The sequence below is a fragment of the Zeus faber genome (genome assembly GCF_960531495.2).
Source record: "Zeus faber genome assembly, chromosome: 10".
Classification (NCBI taxonomy): domain Eukaryota; kingdom Metazoa; phylum Chordata; class Actinopteri; order Zeiformes; family Zeidae; genus Zeus; species Zeus faber.
Genome location: NC_137199.1, coordinates 4282608 through 4303127, shown reverse-complemented (window position 1 = coordinate 4303127; position 20520 = coordinate 4282608). Strand labels below are relative to the sequence as shown.

General features: G+C 44.9%; 1 protein-coding gene across 2 annotated transcripts; it reads left to right on the top strand.

The window, feature by feature from the left end:
• The first annotated feature begins 88 nt into the window (after positions 1-88).
• On the top strand, positions 89-19976 carry pld7 (phospholipase D family, member 7). 2 transcript variants are annotated; one of them, XM_080008370.1, is made up of 13 exons: positions 89-296; positions 997-1104; positions 5761-5868; positions 8256-9224; positions 9795-9982; positions 13461-13644; positions 13987-14101; positions 15247-15374; positions 16050-16253; positions 17134-17273; positions 17429-17594; positions 17798-17897; positions 18914-19976. In XM_080008370.1, exons 1-13 carry the CDS (start codon positions 180-182, stop codon positions 19111-19113), a joined length of 2727 nt encoding a protein of 908 aa, XP_079864496.1. In that variant the 5' UTR covers positions 89-179; the 3' UTR covers positions 19114-19976. The 2 variants fall into 2 exon arrangements, with proteins under 2 accessions (XP_079864496.1, XP_079864495.1); XM_080008369.1 differs by having other exon boundaries at positions 9792-9982.
• Positions 19977-20520: the final 544 nt, after the last annotated feature.

Here is a 20520-nt window from a genome sequence, read left to right as displayed (position 1 = left end):
TTTATCGACGCAAACGACGGTTCTGACTTGACGGTTCTGACTTGACGGTTCTGACTTGACGGGGGGCGGGGGGGGCGGGCGACGAGCACACGCAAAACCCCGAGAGCGCGACAAACTCGAGGCTTAGAAACCGTGGCCTCCGACGCGTCGGCGAGAAGGAAGCGCGCCCGCGTTCACCCATGACGGATCGGGTTTTGCGCCCCAGGAGGTCCGTCCGTCGGTCGGATGAAGCGGCGTCCAGACCGAGGAGGTCGACGCGGCTGGGAGGGAGCGGAGCTGCAGTCAGGCTTTCGGAGGTGGGGTTTTTGGTTTTTTTTTGGTTTTTTTTTTTCCTAAGCTTCTCCGCCTCCTCTTCCTCTAACCAACACCGCTGAAAGTTCTCGGCCACGCATAGCGCTCGCGTTAGCAGGGGCTAACAATAATACGGCGCGGTTTATAGAAACCCTCCTAACTGATCTATTTTATTTTTTAAGATTTTTGGTGTGATCGACAAACATACATACATACATACATACATACATACATACATACATACATAGACCAAAAGATTGCGGTTATCCGGCCATGGTAAGTTTATTTTGCATCCGGTAGCGATGGTGCCGATTACATTGCCTCACTTGGCTGACGCTAAATGAGTGAGTACAGCACAGCTGTATATCACAGTCACAACCAGTTAAAATACAGGAATACGTAGCATTAGTCGGGTTAAAGAGTTTTATTTTTAGTAAATGGGGAAAGAGATCGTTATGAGATAGAGATAGCCAAGAGTAAAGGGGGATGGAGATCCTAGTGAGGTAGAGATGAGTATAGGGTGATAGAGGTAGAAAATAACGAAGGGGGGAAAGAGATCTTTATACAATTAATATGTAATAAACTGTAATGTATTGTATGATCACTGTAATAAATTGGACTAACCCATCTGTTATTAGCGGTGGCCTTACTGTTGTAAACCTGTTATTCATGTGGCTGACAATGTGATTGATTTCATCCTCCCAGGACCCTGAAGTTTCGGATGTTGAGCCTGTGCCGAGCCAAGTGATGGAGGGTGATGAGGCTGCTTCGTCCCATTCTGAGGACGAACCTGCAGAAGCGACAAATCCAACCGTAGGAACCTTTTTTGGACAGATGATATGGAGTGAAAGGAGAGCCCACTTAAGTAAATAATAAGGTGTAACGGGCCTGTTTTGCCACCTGGTTAAAATGGGGAGATATTTTGATGCTTCTTGTGTCTAATACAGGTCAGCTGATGTGAATATTAAAGGAAGGGTTTACAGTACACCAGGCCAGTTGCCAGATTGATTGTTGTGCCTGCTCTCCCTCGAGATAGAGATGTGGATAGTGCTGCAGTAGCAGCTCACCCTTCTTCACAGTTACAAGCAAAGTTCAGCAGTTTTCAACTTCATGCAAATGAGCAGCGACAGCAGTAGCCAATAGGAGGGTAGATACGCTCTCAATGTTGCTGATCCTGGGAAAATGGACGCCCGAACCACTGCACCATGATTAGGCTGTTTTTTTTATTTTCCCAAATTAAAATATCGATTAAAATATGGATGCAAGGATCCAATAGTAACGCTGTAGCCCTGTCGCCGGCGGTGTGACCCTAGCATAGAGTGTGCATCTGTGACTTGGTGACAACCAGTACTGAACAGCAGTACAGCACATAACATGTGGTCATAACATGTTCCAACTTTAGGGCTTTGCCACATGGTGCTTCTTGATGTATAATGCAGTGATAAACAGTTAGCTCACCCGCACAGTTTTCCTCCCACATCTTCTCCCCTGCCCACCAGTCCACTCTTTTGACCGCACCTCGCTGGCGCACCATCTGTCGTTAATCCCGCGAGTTTATCCCAAGTCAGCTTCATTTCAGTTACACATTTGGAAACCTCTTCAAAGATTTCCTTTCCCGTGGTTGTGCCATGCATTGATTTTAATCCCAAAAGTTCCTCCGTAACACACAGATTTGAGTCCACTCCACGGATGAAGACTGCCAGCTGGGCAGTATCAGATGTGTCGCTGCTCTCATCCACAGCAAGGGAGAATGCAACAAAATCTTTTCCCTTTTCCAACAGCTGGTCATATAGATTGGTGGCAAGATCACATGTGCGATCAGCTACTGTGTTTCTGCTCAGGCTCTCATTTGAAAATGCTTGTTTTTCTCTGGGCACATGAGGTCAGAAACCTTCATCATGCACTTTTTCACAAACTCTCCCTCATTGAAGGGCCGGGCTGATTTTGCGATCTCTTCTGCCACAATAACAATCGCCTTTACAGCAGCCTCACTTTGTGATATTACTTTTTTGAACATAGTCTGTTGTGAAACCAAACTTATTTTAATCTCCTCTACTTTCTGGCGCCTTTGAGTCATTCAAGATTCAAGATTCAAGATTTTTATTTGTCACATACATATACATACTTTCATACATATATGCAGTGAAATGTAATGCAACGCACCCGGTGATAGCACACAATATGTCCTAGGAAAAAAATAAAAGTAAAAAAATTCCTTTCTATTAGACCGACTGACTCCTAAAACGTAATACAGTAAGTTGAATACTTATAGAATAAGATAAAAATATATAGAATAAAATACAATAAAAATAAAATGGAATAGATGGAGGGAATATGCCTATGTATATACAGATATGTGCATTAAAGTGGCATGTTAATTAAAGTGGCATGTGAATTTGAATAGAGTGAGGTAGTGTTTGGGATAATACAGCACAGTATACAACAGTACGGCGCAGCAATACGGCATCACGAACAACCCTGAACAGTGACACAGTATGCGGTACAGTATGCTACATATAGTACAGTAGGTAGTGGAGCCTATGTGTTAGGACCCCTGGTGAGGTCAGCATTGACAGTTCTTATGGCTTGCGGGAAAAAACTCAGTCTCAGTCTCTCTATTCTCGCTGTGTGACTGCGGAGGCGCTTGCCTGACCGCAGCAGCTGAAACAGTCCGTTGTTGGGGTGATGAGGATCCTTCATGATCCTGCGGGCTCTGCTACTACACCTCCTGGTGTATAGCTCCTGCAAGGGGGGGAGGGTAGTTCCAGTGGTACGTTCAGCTGAACGCACCACCCTCTGCAAGGCCCGCCTGTCCTGGGCAGTACAGTTCCCAAACCAGGCAGTGATGTTGCCTGTCATGATGCTCTCCACTGCTCCAGAGTAGAAGGACTTGAGGATCCTCACCGAGACCCGGAATTTCCTCAGCTGCCTGAGGTGGTAGAGACGCTGCCTCGCCTTTCTCACCAGAGTGTCTGTGTGTACAGTCCATGTTAAGTCCTCTGTGATGTGGACTCCCAGATATCTGAAGCTGCTCACCCTGTCGACAAAAGTCCCATTAATCCACAAGGGCGCGTGCGTCCTCGATTGTGATCCACGCCTAAAGTCCACAATCAGCTCCTTGGTTTTGCTGACGTTCAGGTGTAGGCTGTTGTCCTGGCACCAGAGTGACAGGTCAGCCACCTCCTCGCGATAGGCCTTCTCATCGCAGTCGGTGATCAGGCCCACGACCACGGTGTCGTCAGCAAACTTGATGATGATGTTGGAGCTGGACCTGGCCACACAGTCATGTGTGTACAGGGAGTACAGTAGGGGGCTGAGAACGCAGCCCTGGGGGGATCCTGTGTTCAGGGTGAGGGAGCTTGACGTGTACTTCCCCACCTTGACCACCTGGGGGCGGCCTGTGAGGAAGTCCAGGATCCAGGTGCACAGCGGACCATTCAATCCGAGCTCCATCAGCTTGACAGCCAGTCTGGTGGGGACTATGGTGTTGAAAGCTGAACTATAATCGATGAACAGCATTCTCACATAGGCCCCCTTCTGGCCATCCAGGTGCGTGAGCGTGGTGTGCAGTACCTGGGAGACCGCGTCATCCGTGGATCTGTTTTGCCGGTACGCGAACTGCAACGGGTCCAAGGTGCGGGGGAGGGAGGCGCAGATGTAATCCTTAATCAGCCTCTCGAAACACTTCATGACCACCGAGGTGAGGGCCACCGGACGGTAGTCATTCAGGCAGGTTGGAGAGGCGATCTTCGGGACAGGAACGACGGTGGACCTCTTGAAACAGGACGGGACCACTGATTCAGCCAGGGAGATGTTGAATATTGTGGTGAACACCGTAGCTAGCTGGTTAGCACAGGTCTTCAGTACTCGCCCAGATATGCCGTCTGGGCCCGCAGCTTTCTTGGTGTTCACCCGCATCAAAGCCCTCCTGACCTCGTGCACGGACACTGGGAGTGCGCGCTCATCCCTAGCGGTGTAACTCCAATTAGCCGGCGAGCTAGCGGTGCTGTTGCCAGACTCGAACCGCGCATAAAAGGAGTTCAGTTCGTTGGCTAGGGAGGCGTCCACACTTGTGGCTGCTTGAGGAGCTGCTCTTGTAGCTCTTGTAGTCATGTCGATGTCCTTGTACTTGTCGTGGTGTTTCGTTTCATAGTGTCTTCTAGTGTTGTGCTCTTTGGTTTTAGCCACGTTGGCTCCACATTACATTACATTACATTTAGCAGACGCTTTTATCCAAAGCGACTTACAATTATTCAAACACCGCCGGACGCAGCCATCAGGAGCAGTGAGGGGTTAAGTGTCTTGCTCAAGGACACTACAGCATGCTAGCAGGAAGAGCCTGGGATCGAACCAGCAACCTTTAGATTACTAGATGACCAACTCTACCTCCTGAGATACCATCCCCACATACAAGACAAACAGGTCTGTCTTTTACATATGTAAACAGATATTCTGCCTCCCACCTGTCCAGAAAGCTCCTGTTTTCTGCCTTTCTTTTCGCCATTTTTGGGATGGGTAGCACAGTGCCGGTAGCAGCATGAGGTCGCTATGACTACTGTCAACAGAGGAGAGGGTGTTTATGGGTCCTGCACTGATTGACGCGCCAAAGCACGAGCAGAGCATTCTAGGATTTGTAGTATTAGCGGTACATGCGCTGTATAATACCGGCGGGCCATCTCTAGTAGTCATTTGGTATTGCCTCGCGGGCCAAATATAATTACACTGCAGGCCATATTTGGCCCACGGGCCAGAGTTTGACACCTATGCTCTAAATGGTGAGGGGGGAGGACACATCGTGGACTCTATTGCTCCCCCATTATTTAGTGGCCTTTAAAGGATGTTCTATCCAGTTCATTGGAATCCCATGAGCTAGATGTGTCTCATGGAAGAAGTTGATGTTGATTTATTGTCTGTATTATCATATTCCAATTGTTACAACCAATCAACCCCGCTTGTTTAATTGATGTCACAACATATTTCGAGTCGACCCATAGTCCAAATAAGCAAAATGATGATTCAATTAACTGTGCAAACTAACAAAGACCACATAAGTCTCAATCAAAAGGAAAAAAAAAAACTACTCAGGAAACTTACAGGACTGAGATCTGAAACATAAGCAGGGGAGACACTGGGCTCACGCATTGGATTGTCGGACCCACTAAACTAACTCCCCTAAACTAACCAGAACAAAATAAAGACTAAACTAAAAAAAACAAGCCGCAAAAACCAGGCCCCAGATCTCCATTCTAAAATCAGACGAAACATAATATCATGAAACTTAAGACTAACATTAAGAAAAACATGGTATGCTGCAGAAAAACACACTCTCTCCTCTTATATTGAAGCCCTGATGATGATTGGCCTCATCTGAGTCAATTGATCTGAGCACCTAGAGACAAGAGAGACAAACAGAACAGAGGGGGAAGCACGTAACACAACTTTGAATGTGATATTCTTTCATCCACCTAGGACCCTGAAGTTTCGGACGTTGAGCCTGAGCCGAGCCAAGAGATGGAGGGTGACGAGGATACTTCGTCCCATTCTGAGGACGAACCAGCAGAGCTGACAAATCTAGTGGTAAGACCCTTTTTTGGACAGATGATATGTAGTCAAAGGAGAGCCCACTTAAGTAAATAATAAGGTGTAGCGGGCCTGTTTTGCCACCTGATTAAAATGGGGAGATATTTTGATGCCTCTTGTGTCTAATACAGGTCAGCTGATGTGAATATTAAAGGAAGGGTTTACAGTACACCAGGCCAGTTGCCAGCCTGCTCTCCCTCGAGACAGAGATGTAGATAGTGCTGTAGTAGCAGCTCACCCTTCTTCACAGTTACAAGGAAAGTTCAGCAGTTTTCAACTTCATGCAAATGAGCAGCAATAGTCAATAGGCGGGTAGATACGCTCTCAATGTCATTGATCCTTGGAAAATGGACGCCTGGACCACTGCATCATTGTTCATGATTAGGCAATTTTTTTCAAATTAAAAATGTCCCTTAAACTATCGATAAAATAAGGAACACGTCATTTTATGTTTCTCCAATAAGGACAATTCTTTATTTTAAGGGACGGTTGGCAAGACTAGTTACGTAATTCTTTCAAGATGTTTTTTATTTTGCTAAGTAATAGCTACACCATTTTAATTAAAAAAAAAAATGTACACAAGGCACCATCTATCTATATAATGTATATAAAATATGGAAAAAGAGAGAGAGGTTTGAAATGTGTGGCGCATCCACAGCCAGTTGATTTTGATCTGACACACCCTCAAATGCCAGGTGCACGGAGACCTGGCGACGAGACAAGTGCGACTTGGATTTATGCTGCAGCCCTGTTGCCGGCGGTGTGACCCTAGCATAGAGTGTTCATCTGTGACTTGTTGACAACCAGTGTCGTAGCACTAAATGTGCCGTAGCTGTGTTAACCAGGGGCTTCACCATATGATGTCTTAAGGAAAGAGTTGGGAGTGAAGCCCCCCTCAGGGGACACATTGTGGAAGGATGTTATATCCAGTTCATTGGAATCTCATGAGCTCATGGCCGTGTTGTGATGTAAGCAGTCACACCTGTCTTTGGGTCTAGTTAATGAGGCCCAGGGTCAGGAGTGGCTGTGCACCTGTTGCTCATCAGAGCAGTTGATGAACCAGGGTCCAATCACCCATCCCCACACACATGGGAGGGAGCCTTTGTCATGACAATGTTCCATCTGCTCCCATCTTGTTGGCATCTCGATGCATTTAAAATGATAACCGCCCTTAGTTACGGCGTGGGAAACCCACCTACAGCCGCAAGAACCGCCTGATCATAAAATGACACTAACCAGGCTGGAATAAACACACTTCTGCAGTCACAAAACACACCGGAACAGAGAGCCAACGCACACATTGAACTTTGAATGAAGGGCCCTAGACCCTGCGTATTGTTTCCTGCAGCTATAATTATTATTATTATTATTATTATTATTATTATTATTATTATTTCAAAGGTTTGCTGCACGACTCCTTAGTTTTTGAGCCATACAGATATGGGATTTATCAAAACAACATGCTCGTGCCCGAACCCTCCAAGGAGAAGTAAGGTGGTGGACAGGAGTTTAAAGAGGGTAAAACCGCCACACGCTGATCTCTGCTGAATATGTGGAAGTGAAAAGCATACCTGGTGCAAATTCCTTTTAATCACATTTTTGCTCCAGAATTTGGCCGGCAGAGATCCACCAATCATGGAAAGACGTGCTACCATATTAGGGAAATTCCCAACATAGCCCCCTGGTTGCCGCAGCTACCAGGAGCTCCCAGGTGGCATCATCCTATCTTTGTGATGTCACAACTCTCTCTCTCTATGAAGCTGTGTGTTTGGAGGAGCTGCAATCAGTACGAAGCAAAACGAAGAAGCTGCTATCAGTTTACGCCAAAGACCAAGAGGGTACATAAATACACATGCACAAGTGAGAGGGTGATAAAGAAAATAGGCACAAGTAAAATTGTACATCTACAAAATCCGCATCTGGTGTTATAGCAGGTAATATATGTCACAAGTCTGATGCACACACTGGATAACATTTAGTAAAAAAAGAGGGCGTTAATGCAACATTACAATTTGATGCCAGCCAATTGGGGGAAAGAAAGAAACCATATATATAATAATGCATACTAATACTAGTCAATTCCATGTGAAATTGTAAACGTGTTCTGGGCCCGTATGCTTGTCTGCATGGGGGACAGTGTGGGGAATTCCCTGAATGTTTGATGTCTGGATTTCTTTGGCATGCTTTTTCACACTTGGGCAGAATGTTGGCACAAAAAGTGGAATATTTCATAAACAGTTGGTCGAAACCTTTCACAAAGTTATAGCGCACCTCTTGGGATCAATGCAGCTATTTTTATATGTTTTGCGTGTATGTGGCTGGAAAACTGGGAGGAGTGCTGTGTCAAAATTTGGCTGTTCAAATAATTTTTCAATTATTTCCAGGGTCTGAGGTCCTGTACCGTTGTGTTGGACCGTCTCACACAAGAAGAGGAAACAGCTCAACAAGGGCTTGGGGAGATAGAGGACATGATCCGAAAATCTGAGAAACAGCGCACATCTCGAATCCCCACTTTTCAAAGCACTGCGGCCAAAAAGCGACCCACTGGCGGCAGCCACAATGCAGAAGTTCCACTTTCCAAAAAATACGCTCGGGTGGTCTTGGACTCCCCAAGTCAGACAACACTTCTCCCGCAGAAGGTCACAAGTGGTGTCGGGGAGCTGTCAAAGTCTAAGCTCCCCGGTGTGCGAGAGACGGCCTTCCCGCCGCCTGCCCGGCCCATGGTCAAGAAAGTCCCTGAAACTGCACCATCCGGCGTCTCCCCGGTGGGTCTTGACCGGCCAGAGCAGGCCGCACAGGGTCAGCATATGGTCGTAAGCTCAAGGCCCGCGCTCAGAGCGGTCCTCGGCGACCACAGCTCAGAGGAGGAGCAACCCAGCAGCTCACCAAACGATCCCAATGCACACCTTAACTCCGGACCGGGTGATGCAGAAGGAAAGAAGGAAGATGAGGCCAAGAGCAGGATCTTCCCAACAGCACCAGGAGTAACCAACGTGTGGAAATACGAAGAGCTGGAGCCGATGGAGCCAGGCCTGGCGTCAGCTATCGCGGACAAAGAACCCCCACAGGAGGCGGAGCCGACCAAATTAACTCTCGAACTCGAAGACAACAGCAAATCGCCATCGAACGCCCAACATGCGAAGGCGGTTGAACCGTTTGATGACGGGATTGTTAGCCAATTGGGGCAAAGGAATGGGAATCCCAACCAACACGCTGGCCATGGGAACATTCCTATGACCAGCGTGAACCCAAACTCCACCACTCGACTGGAGGAAAGCACTCATTCAAATAAAGCCACCAGCCGTGCAGTATCCCGCAGACTACCTACACAAACACGAAGACAGCCAACAAAGGTGAGCAGTTCTGTCTCAGATAACTAATACATTCAGTTTATTGTCATTGTATTGGTTTGTTTTGCTGTGTGAACAGAGCCGCTGGTATTTAATGGAATTCCATCTCGCCCTGTCGTAACAGCTTTGGGAAGCAAGGATAAATGCACTCCAGTGTCTTGATAACTTGTTCTTTCCCATCTCTGGGTTTTTCATCAACATTTCTGATGTTATCCAACTCTAAGCCTACTGCTGAACTTACCGTCATACTTTCCTGTACAGAGCAATTTGAGAACATTTATTCTAGTATCTAATCACTTACTTACACTCTCATCTTCATAACCTAGTGCTTACCTTTACCAAATATATAGAACTTGCCCTTATACTCACCTACAATACTTGAATAAGAGGTATAATAGGAATGTAGGTCAAATTTGTAAAAGTATTAAGTAAAACTCTTCAATATCTGCAGACCTGCACACACCTTAAGTCAGTCTGTGATGCATAACCTGAGATTATTTCTGTGAGTTTCTAGTGTTGGTTAACCTTAAACCTAAGCACCAGTTCTGCTTTTTGCTTTCATATTTTCAGCAGAGATCAGGGTGCGGCGGTTTTACCCTCTTCGGCCTCCTGTCCACCACCTTACTTCTCCTTGGGGGTTTCGGGCACCATGTTTGGCACTACGGGCTCCCCAAATCAATGGCCCACCTCACCGCCCAGCTGGAGCTGCACTGGTTGGAGGGCTTGGGATTGGTGGAAGAGCCGTGTGGCTCCGACTGTCGGTGAGAAAACAAATACGAACAGAGTTTGATTTTAAAGGACACAACAGGTTTTTCCATTAAGAATGAATAGAAATGTGTTTTTTTTTTTTTTTTTTTTTTTATTATTATTAGTTTTTTATATGTGTCAGTGTGTGTGTGGATTTAATGTCCCTGTAAAGTGAATTTCGAGGTTTGCTTCCAAACACATACATGTCAGACAGTATAGTAATTGCTTGTGTGACGGTTAGACTGTTTCTCACCATTTTTGTGGTTGTTTTTTTTGGGCGGGGCTAAATCAGGGAGGATGACCCATGACCCGGTGACCCCACTTCGCATGGCCCCTCCTCTAACACTGGAAGAAGTACTCTGAGCTTTTACTTAAGTTGAAAGACAAATACGCACTCACAAAATGACTCTAGTAAAATGAAAGCACCATGTTGAAAGTAGATAAGTACCGTATTTTCTGGACTATAAGGCGCACTTAAAAGCCTTTAATTTTCTCAAAAAACGACAGTGCGCCTTATAATCCGGAGCGCCTTATATATGGATTAATTCTGGCTGTGCTTACTGACCTCGAAGTGATTTTGTGTGGTACACGGCGCTCTGTCAACATGTCTTAGTATGACTGGTAAAACTACAAAGCCGCACCGCTTGCAGCATTACGGCTACCGTGGTCAGGAGCGTCGCGGAGTAATACATGCTGTGCTTCACAATACTGTGTGTGTGTGTGTGTGTGTGTGTGTGTGTGTGTGTGTGTGTGTGTGTGTGTGTGTGTGTGTGTGTGTGTGTGTGTGTGTGTGTGTGTGTGTGTGTGTGTGTGTGTGTGTGTGTATAAGGACCCCAAAATGGCACATGTCAAGAGACACGCTTACGATGCGGACTTCAAACTCAAGGCTATCAGTCACACAGTAGAGCATGGGAATAGAGCAGCTGCGAGAGAATTCAACATTAATGAATCAATGGTACGGAAGTGGAGGAAGCAAGAAGATGACCTGCGCCAAGTAAAGAAGACCACACAGAGTTTCCGAGGGAACAAAGCGAGATGGCCACAGTTAGAGGACAAAATTGAACAGTGGGTTATTTAACAGAGAGCAGCAGGTAGAAGCGTCTCTACAGTCTCTATTCGACTGAAGGCAACAGCGTTAGGCTGTTGGCCAGCTTTACGAAGAAAAGCTGGCCACTTTCTACGCATACTGCAAAAACAAGATCACTGAAAAGAAGATCCGGCCAGAGCACGTCACCAACATGCACGAGGTTCCCCTCACCTTTGATATCCCCGTGAACTGCACTGTGGAGAAAACAGGGTCCAGAACGGTGTCTATACGCACCACAGGGAACGAGAAGTCATCCTTCACTGTAGTTCTCGGTTGCCAGGCTAATGGCCAGAAACTTCCACCCATGGTTATTTTCAAGAGGAAGACTTTGCCAAAAGAAAAGTTTCCAGCCGGCGTCATCATCAAAGCTAACCCGGAGGGCTGGATGGACGAGGAAAAGATGAGTGAGTGGCTGAGAGAAAATTAGGTCAAGAGACCGGATGGCTTTTTCCACAAATCTCCGTCCCTATTGATCTGCGACTCCATGTGCGCCCATCTCACTGATGCTGTCAAAAACCAAGTGAAGCAAACTAATTCGGTACTTGCCATCATTCCGGGTGGATTAACTAAAGAACTCCAGCCGCTAGATATTGGTGTCAACAGGGCGTTCGAAGTTAAACTGCGAGCTGCGTGGGAGCAGTGTGAGAGAAGGCGAACACACATTCACCAAGACAGGGAGACAGCGCCGGGCGACTTACGCTACTATCTGCCAGTGGATCGTGGATGCCTGGGCTAAGGTATCAGTCTCAACTGTGGTCCGAGCTTTCACGAAGGCCGGAATCATCACTGAACCGCCAGGTAACAGCAACGACACTGACTCGGATAATGATGAGAGGGATCCAGGCATGCTGGATGCCGTAATCGCCCAACTGTTAAACTCGGACACTGAAGATGAAGAATTTGAGGGATTTGTGGACGAGGAATGAACTGAAAAAGTGAGTGTATTGTGTTGTATTTTACATGTTATAACTGAACAATTTTGAGAGTTATTGTGAATATGCTAACGTTTGATTTAGCGGTATCAGACAGTTTTTTGTTTTTTTTTAACGTGTCACAACTGAACAAGGTTGGGAGTTATTGTGAATACGCTCATTAACGTTTGAACAATGTTGAGAGTTATTGTGAACACGTTTAATAAAGTTTGACTGACTGACTTATGTGACTGTTTTGTTTCGCTTAATGCGCCTTATAGTCCGGTGCGCTTTATATATGAAAAAAAGATAAGAAAAATAGACCATTCATTGACAGTGCGCCCTATAGTGCGGAAAATATGGTACTTGCTCTTAAATGTACCTAAAGTAAAGTAAAAGTACTTGTCATATTTAGTCGATAATGTCATAAAGTACTACTGCAGATGAGTGCTCAGCATTCTGAATTGTCTTGCTTTTGATGGACTAGTACATGCCCCCGTTGAAAATTTAAGAATTTCTAAGATATTTTAATGCCACAGTATAATAAAATTTCAATGATTCCATGATGCCAGTTAAAGTCAAACGCCGGGTAAGACACTCTTTGTGACTCTCCCTGTAAACTGCACTTACACTGTTTCAATGCTCAGATTTTTCCTGGCAAATTAAAAATAAATAAAAAATCGTCTCATCGATGTCAATCACGATCAATGGAGTCCATCGGCAAAAGATGATTTAATTGTAAATCTACCCACGCCTAATATAAATGTATTTTTTCAATATAAATGTATGTAAATCTAAATCCAGATTGTAGTAGGGTAAAAAGTAGAAATGTTTTTTTAACATAGTGGAAACTGAATATAATGTATGGAGAAGAAGAAGAATCTTTGTCACATGACACACCACACTACAACACATGCATATGTACACACACACACACACACACACACACACGTGCTTTTTTGGGTGGTGGCCAGTGAAATGTGGACTCTGCATTTAACCCATCCCGGCTTGTCCTTCCTCCGGGGGGGCAGCCAGGAGCAGTGGGCAGTGTTCGTGGACGCGCCCGGAGACCTGGTACCAAATGTCCATCGCTGGTCGGACGATGGTGATGGGTGCATGTTTTTGGTGGGGTTCCTTACTGATGTTAGGTGGAGGAAACCCCATGTGAGCACGGGGAGAACATGCAAACTCCACACAGAAAGGCTCCTATTTGGGAGATAACCCGGATAGCACGGTGGCAACAGCGCCACAGCTGAGAATACTTAATATTAAGTATTCCTGGTACAGATACTTAAAACATGTACTTAAGTGCTTTGTTACTTTCCACCACTGCCATTAATTTACCTCATAATACTAGAATATCCTATTTTGTAATTGTCAATTATTTTTGTTGTGGATCCCAAGGCCTCGTGAGCCACGATGACCCCCTCCCCTTTCAAAACTCACAAATGGGGTCGTTCGATTGAAGGTTTCCCACTCTCTCTCTGCTCTCAGGGTGCGTCTTGTAGAGAGCATCCCAGTGGGTCTGTACCCCTACGACCCCTCTCCCCTGCCCAACATCAGCGATAGCTGGCTCCAGCTGCTCCACCAGGCCAACACCTCGGTCCAAATCGCAGCTTTCTACTTAACACTGCGAGACAAGGACGCGCCAGGACAGTCTAAGCCCATCGACGCGCAGGTCAGAAGGAGTGTGTGTGTGTGTGTGAGTGTGTGAGCAGATCCAATATCATACAAGCCTTGGAGCCAACTAACTGTTAGGTTTGTGGATATTCGTCACTATACTGCCCAGTTTTTATTGCGTTGCTACACTTTGGCGCAACTAGGATTAACTGCAGGTTGAGTGCAACAAGGTTTCTTAAAAATGCATCAAAAAGTGTGTGTGTGTGTGTGTGTGTGTGTGTGTGTGTGTGTGTGTGTGTGTGTGTGTGTGTGTGTGTGTGTGTGTGTGTGTGTGTGTGTGTGTGTGTGTGTGTGTGTGTGTGTGTGTGTGTGTGTGTGTGTGTGTGTGTGTGTGTTGCAGGGAAGAAAGGTTTTCCAGCAGCTGATGGGACTTGAATTAAATGACGTGAATCTTCAGATTGCCGTCAGTGCCCTGCAGAGCTCTCCTGAAGACACGTCGGATTTGGCTGCAACAGGTACAGTGCCATGTGCTCACGACCACAGAGCTGGTTGCAGTTTGACTGTTTGCAGTTATTTGAGCAGACTGTGATTTCCTTCATAATGTCAAGGGAATTCGAAACCAATGTTAGAATGTTGCAATGAATAGAATGTGAATTTGGGGACATTCCATCATGTTGCATTGAGGTAAATAAATATTTTTCAGCCCGAGGACCCCTTGGTGGATAGAGAAACATTTATATATAATTTTGTGTTGCATTTTAACCCTGGCCTATAATAACATTTACAATGCCTTATTAACCCATTTATATACTCAGTTATGGTGGTTACGGTTCATGTGTGTTTTTAATTTAGATTTAGATGTATTTCCATTAGTTCAGTTAGTTCTGTGTGTGGGGGGGGGGGGTGAAACCCACCTTCTTGTTTTCACAAATAGAATAAAGGTTTTACAAATCAGAAATGGGGTTTTAGATACTGTCATTTTTATTATAATCTAATCCAGGTTTGACTACTATAAGTACAGTAGTTTGCTATCTGGACCTTGTCTTAAATCGCCTGTTTTGAATAAATACATAATGAAGAGAAATTCACCTGTTTGGTTTTCACAAAAAAAAAAACTTTTCACAAATTTGAAATAGGGTTTTAAATTATGTTTAATATCAACACAGTAATACAAACCATAAACCATGTATTTCTTATGATGTTCAGAGGTTTTTGAACGCACCATAACGTCGGAAGCTGCAAAAAAAAAAGGGGGGGGGGGGGGGGGGGGCAAAAGTCTGTTCTCGTGTTAATGGTTGAAGTTTACTCTTGTTTTTTTGTCTAAAATAAATCTCATAAATAAATCTCAATATCATTTTGACATTTTAAAACATTGGCTGTGAACCTTCGTGGACCCCCGGTTGAAGACCACTAATCTAACAGATTTTTTTAATGTTCAATGTTAACTGGCTTTTCATCATCATAAGGTGTAGGTGTATTATTACACTATTCTAGATTATAGATATTATGTTAAGTTCAATGATTGTCGTTCCCTGATTGGGACAACCCTATTTTCAAGCTGTTGCGTTAAGCTTTTTTGTTTTTTGCAAATGTAATTGAACTATTTTGTTTATTCAAGTCCCAAACTCAACCTCCCTGAACTACCCCATGCATTTGCCAGGCGCGGAGGTGCGTGAGGTGGATCTGCAGTCGGTGACTGGGGGCGTCGTCCACACTAAGCTTTGGGTGGTGGATCAGGAGCACTTCTACCTGGGCAGCGCCAACGTGGACTGGCGCTCCCTCACCCAGGTACACACTTGATAACACAAGCTGCGTACACCTTCACTTTGACGGGGGTGTGTATGCTTCCATTTTCACTCCTTGTTATTAGTGTTTTCCAGTTGAATTGTGGCCTTACATTTTGCATACATTTTCACGTCTATTTATTGTCCATCTTGCGCCTTATTTACATTATGGTACTTATCTAGAAATCTTTAGAAAAGCTAAAGCTCCTTTATAAACCTCCATAAATTAGGCCCAATTGTTTCAAAACTAGGCAAAAACATGGAGGTACAGCACATTTGAATAGCAGACTTTTGTCATGACCTCTCCCCCCAAAAATATGGGGGGAGAGGTCATGTCTTCTAAGATAAGATCTATTGATCTATTGATCCCCGGAAGGGAAATTCAGGTGTTGCTGCAGCTCAGTGGGGAATGTGAAGAACATAGTGTAAGAAATATACACAAAATTCACTAAATTTACATACAAAAATAAGTCCGAAAAGCTCAACAAAGTAAAATAAGGAATAAAGTGATAATAAACAGCTCAAGATAGGTCCATAGTTAAGGTCCATATTTCTTGATTAAAAAATATGGAAGTTTCCATACATTTAGATAATCCAGATATTATAATCTGCTATTTTTTTAACCACACTCGCTCATTCAGCGATTCTTTGTTTGGTGTCCTCTCTCCGGCCGGCGAAGGTGAAGGAGGTCGGCCTGGTGGTGGAGAACTGCAGCTGCTTGGCCCGGGATGCGTCGCGGATCTTCGGGGTGTACTGGAGCATCGGCGCAGAGAAGACCGGTGCCCTCCCCCCGTACTGGCCGGCTCGCCTCTCCGCCCTGTCCAGCTCCCAGCAGCCCCTGAGCCTCCACTTCAACGGTGTGCCCGCGCAGGTCTACCTGTCTGTGAGTACGGTGCCATCTGTTTCAAACTGTTTTGGGGTTTTTTTGTTTGTTTTTTTTCCCCTTATGCTGCTGTACTTACATTTTGTTATCATTGTGTAAACAGGGTCTTACCCTGTCCTTGAGGTGCTTGTATTTTGTCCTCAGAAATTGGAGTGCTGAAATACCTTGGAAATAACCCCCTTTATGCTGAAGTGCTTGAAAACATTGGATTTGTTGGTATTTGTTATTCAAATTGTAACGTAGTAAAACATTTTCCAGAATGGCTTTTACACCAGGGAAACGTAAATTAAATCCATCGTGGTTATAAAAAGACCCTTATAATAGTGGATGAAATTTCACTGCATATATGTACGGAAGTATGTATATGTATGTGACGAATAAACATCTTGGATCTTGAGATGAAGCTTTCCCAATAAAGAACACTGGAGCAATTTTCTATCCTTATTAGGGGGCCAGCGCGCAGGGCTGAACCCACAGACATGGTTGAGTTGTGGTTAGAACCAGGACAACCATGTCAGACAGCTCGTGGTTCAAGTTTGATCCATATCGATCTACAGTTGGAGCACGAATTAGTGAAAAACCGGAAGTTTAAGAATTTGGCGTAGCTTGATTAGTTCGTGAAGCGAGGTGCTTTGTGACATGAACCGATATTTTTTCCTTCACTGGGTGCTGGTTCGCATTCAGAGGGTTGCGGTGTGTAGACCGCAGAGTGGTTGCTCCGTGAGACGAGTAACCAGGAGACGACAGACCGGGGGAGCCGGTTCAATGTAAACTCGGAAAATCGTGCTGCGTTTCAGAGAACCCGTAAACGTACCTTACACGACTAAACTGGACCCCGTGCATTGCTGCCCGCAGCTATATTTAATTACTGTTTTCCCAGAGCGCCCCACCCCAGATCTCCACCCGCGGCCGCACCGACGACCTCTCTGCCATCCTCTCTGTCATCCGGGACGCCCAGCGCTCGATTCACATCTCTGTCATGGACTACCTGCCTCTGTCCGAGTTCACGGAGCCTCTCAGGTGACCGTGACGTGTATTCTAATACCTAAAGTAATACATATTCCCGCTATGTATGAGCAACTCACTGTAAATAGTACAGAACTTGTAACTCTTTATTTATTTTTTATTTCGAGCCAAAGCACCCATGTGCTAAAGACAGTGTTTCACTGTGTCAGGTTCTTTGCGGCCATCGACACAGCGCTGCGTGAGGCTGCCTGCACCAGGGGGGTGGAGGTGAAGCTCCTGGTGAGCTGTTGGCAGCACTCGCCACGTTCAATGTTCGTCTTCCTGCAGTCGCTGCTGGTGCTCAGAAGGCGCCCGCTGCAATGTGACATCAGTGTGGTACGTTGGCTGTCGGTTCAGTATCTGTGCCGATGGTGAAAAGTACTATCGGTCCAACCCAATCAGGGTCGGTTTTATTGTGTGTATATATATATATATATTTTTTTTTTTTTATATAAGCACGGAAAACTAATTCCTATGTTAGTGTTGGTAGTTTTTAATTTCTCAGCGTTTTCTTACCTCTGGTTTGTGTTCTCCTCCAGAAAGTCTTTCGAGTTCTCTCCACGGCAGAGCAGCAGAAGATTCCGTTTGCACGGGTCAACCATGCCAAGTACATGGTGACGGACAGAGTGGTCTACATAGGTAAACTTTCACTATTTATATACCACGTCGCTTTAAACCACACTGACCCGGAGCGTGCTTAAGAAACATAACAGTTTATCCAAAGCTAAACATATAGAAAATAAGCGCATGTGGTGTTGAATGATGTTTCAGAACTACATGTGCATAACCAAAAAAAACAATTTTAAAGGTAGAATGTTTGTTTATATGTTATTAAGGGGGCAACTCAGGTTTGCACACAGAGTGAATTAGGTGTGGAGAGATGATGTAGCAGTTCGATAAAAAATGTGTGTGTTATATATGTGGCTTTTTTTTAACTTAGAATTACAGCTGTAATTCTAAGTAAAAAAATAAATGTAATTCTCAAATCGACCACGCCACGCCCACCGAAGAAAATCTGACATTGCCCATGAACTTGAACGTGACGCCACAGGAGGAGATAACTAGCGCTACAAGTAGAAGGGATGCGGAGAGACACTCAGTGTGGTTTCTGTTTTAGATGTATTTGGCAGTTTCCTATTTGTATGAAACGAAAAACGAGAACATTTGCTCCCTCTCACCGGGAGCATGGAGCCCCGTCTGGTCAGGATGCGGAGAAGGGGTTTCTGGGTAACAGTTGCCATTACAATTGATGTGAAGTTTGAAGATTCACAAACAGAGTGTTTCAGGCTTTAAACCGTTAGCTATTTCCCATTAATGCAAGACTCGCAAACGATTCGTTCTTAGCAAAGAAATCCTTTTTAATTACTTGGGAGTCATTCTGGTAGGAGTTGACCCCAACAACTCATGTTGAATGTTACTGAATTACACTTTGCAGTCTTCAAAGTTAAAACATTTTGAGAGAATCTGAATTTAATCTCTTTACCAAGTCACTCGTATAAAGTCGAATTTCCAAAATCATCACTGCTCCCCATAACCCTCCTTCCCAGAGGGTAAGGCATTCAGAAAATTTGCAATCTTAAACTTGAAATGTTACATCTCGTCTCCGCCACAAATGTACAACTCACCCCAAACCCCATTGTTGGACGTGTGCGCAGGTACATCCAACTGGTCGGAGAACTACTTCACCCAGACGGCGGGCGTGGGCCTGGTGGTGAACCAGACGGGCTCTGCGGTGGGCCAAGGCCGGGAGACGCTGCAGAGCCAAGCCGAGAGGCTCTTCCGCAGAGACTGGACGTCCCAGTACGCCAGCACGCTCACTACCGACGACGCACACCTATGCACGCTTCAGCGCTGACGAGAGTTGGGTCGATTTCCGGTCTCGCCGGTCCGGTCCGGTGTATGAGCCTAAACCGGTTTGATTTTATGCAAACCGACCGAACCTGTCATTATGAGACGTTCTGGCAAATCAAAAAGTAGCCTATGTCAGCAACCTGCGCCGACTGTGTCACGGCGCTAAATCCAACTTGTATTGCATTAGTAACAACACGAGGACAACATGATCTTATGTTTGTTTATAAACTGACCAACGGAGCCACTAGTGTCTGACAGGCCGTGCCCAATTTAGTGCCGGGCCAAGGCTGGCAACATGGTGCTCAATAAAAAAAATAAAAAAAATTTAATTTGAATGGTTGTTGTGAGAAATAAAAATACGATGTCACTCAGTTATACTCTTCTTCTTATTTAGTGTAGAGGTGCATTACCGCCACCAAGTCGGGAGCAGCTGCCGAGTCAAGTGTGACACCTAGTGATGAGTTAGTCCAGTCCGGTGTTTGGCTTCATATCAAACCGGTTTGAAAAGTTTGACACCGGCCCAACCCTAGCGCTGACTTCTCTCGTCCCTTTCCCTCAGGTTTGCATGTTGATTAAATGTGTGAACTCCCCTATTTACATCATGGCTGCCAGCCCATTGTGCATATTGGCTTTTTTTTAAGGTTAAGGTATAAGGAAAATTTGCTTTTGCTGTCTTTGAAGGTTTTGTGTAAGTTTTTTGTTTTTTTTAATTAAGATTGCCTGGCAACTTGACTATTTGCTACAACAAGGGAAATATTATTTTTATAATTTGGTAATAATTGGTAATATTTTATGCCTGGAGCATTTTGATATTGTCAAGGGTTCTCTGTAAAGTTTGATACAGGAAAATAAATTGTTCCGAAAATAGACCATGGACTTTTCATTTTGATGTCATCCCAGAATGGATGACTTGAAAAGAAACACAAAATTTGTAGATGCGAATAAACTACTGATATAGATGAACATTCACAAAAAACAACACCCTTACAACACATATCCCCACCACCTCAACTGACCAAGATGGATCAGGAAAAAGCATCTGACAACCTTATGGATTGCCCAGTTTCTGTAAGTGAACATTAAGCAAAGTCGTGAGCTGGTCGTCCAGTAATCTAAAGGTTGCTGGTTGGATCCCAGGCTCCTCCTGCTAGCATGCTGTAGTGTCCTTGAGCAAGACACTTAACCCCTAATTGCTCCTGATGGCTGCGTCTGTCGGTGTTTGAATAATTGTAAGTCGCTTTGGATAAACGCGTCTGCTAAATGTAATGTAATGTACAATTTCTCATGTCACGTGTTTAAGTTTAGAAATGATCTTACCATCTCCTTAAAACTTGAGTTATATTTTGATTCTGTACCAAATCTTGAAAATAGTGACCTTGACCAAATGCAATGATGTTGATTGGAGAAAATA

Excerpts from the sequence above, each read along its gene's own strand:
- pld7 (XM_080008369.1), top strand. The coding sequence starts at position 180 with ATGACGGATCGGGTTTTGCGCCCCAGGAGGTCCGTCCGTCGGTCGGAT. Across the intron at positions 5,869-8,255 it reads CAGAGCTGACAAATCTAGTG|GGTCTGAGGTCCTGTACCGT; the intron begins GTAAGACCCTTT and ends AATTATTTCCAG. Across the intron at positions 17,898-18,913 it reads GGACAGAGTGGTCTACATAG|GTACATCCAACTGGTCGGAG; the intron begins GTAAACTTTCAC and ends ACGTGTGCGCAG.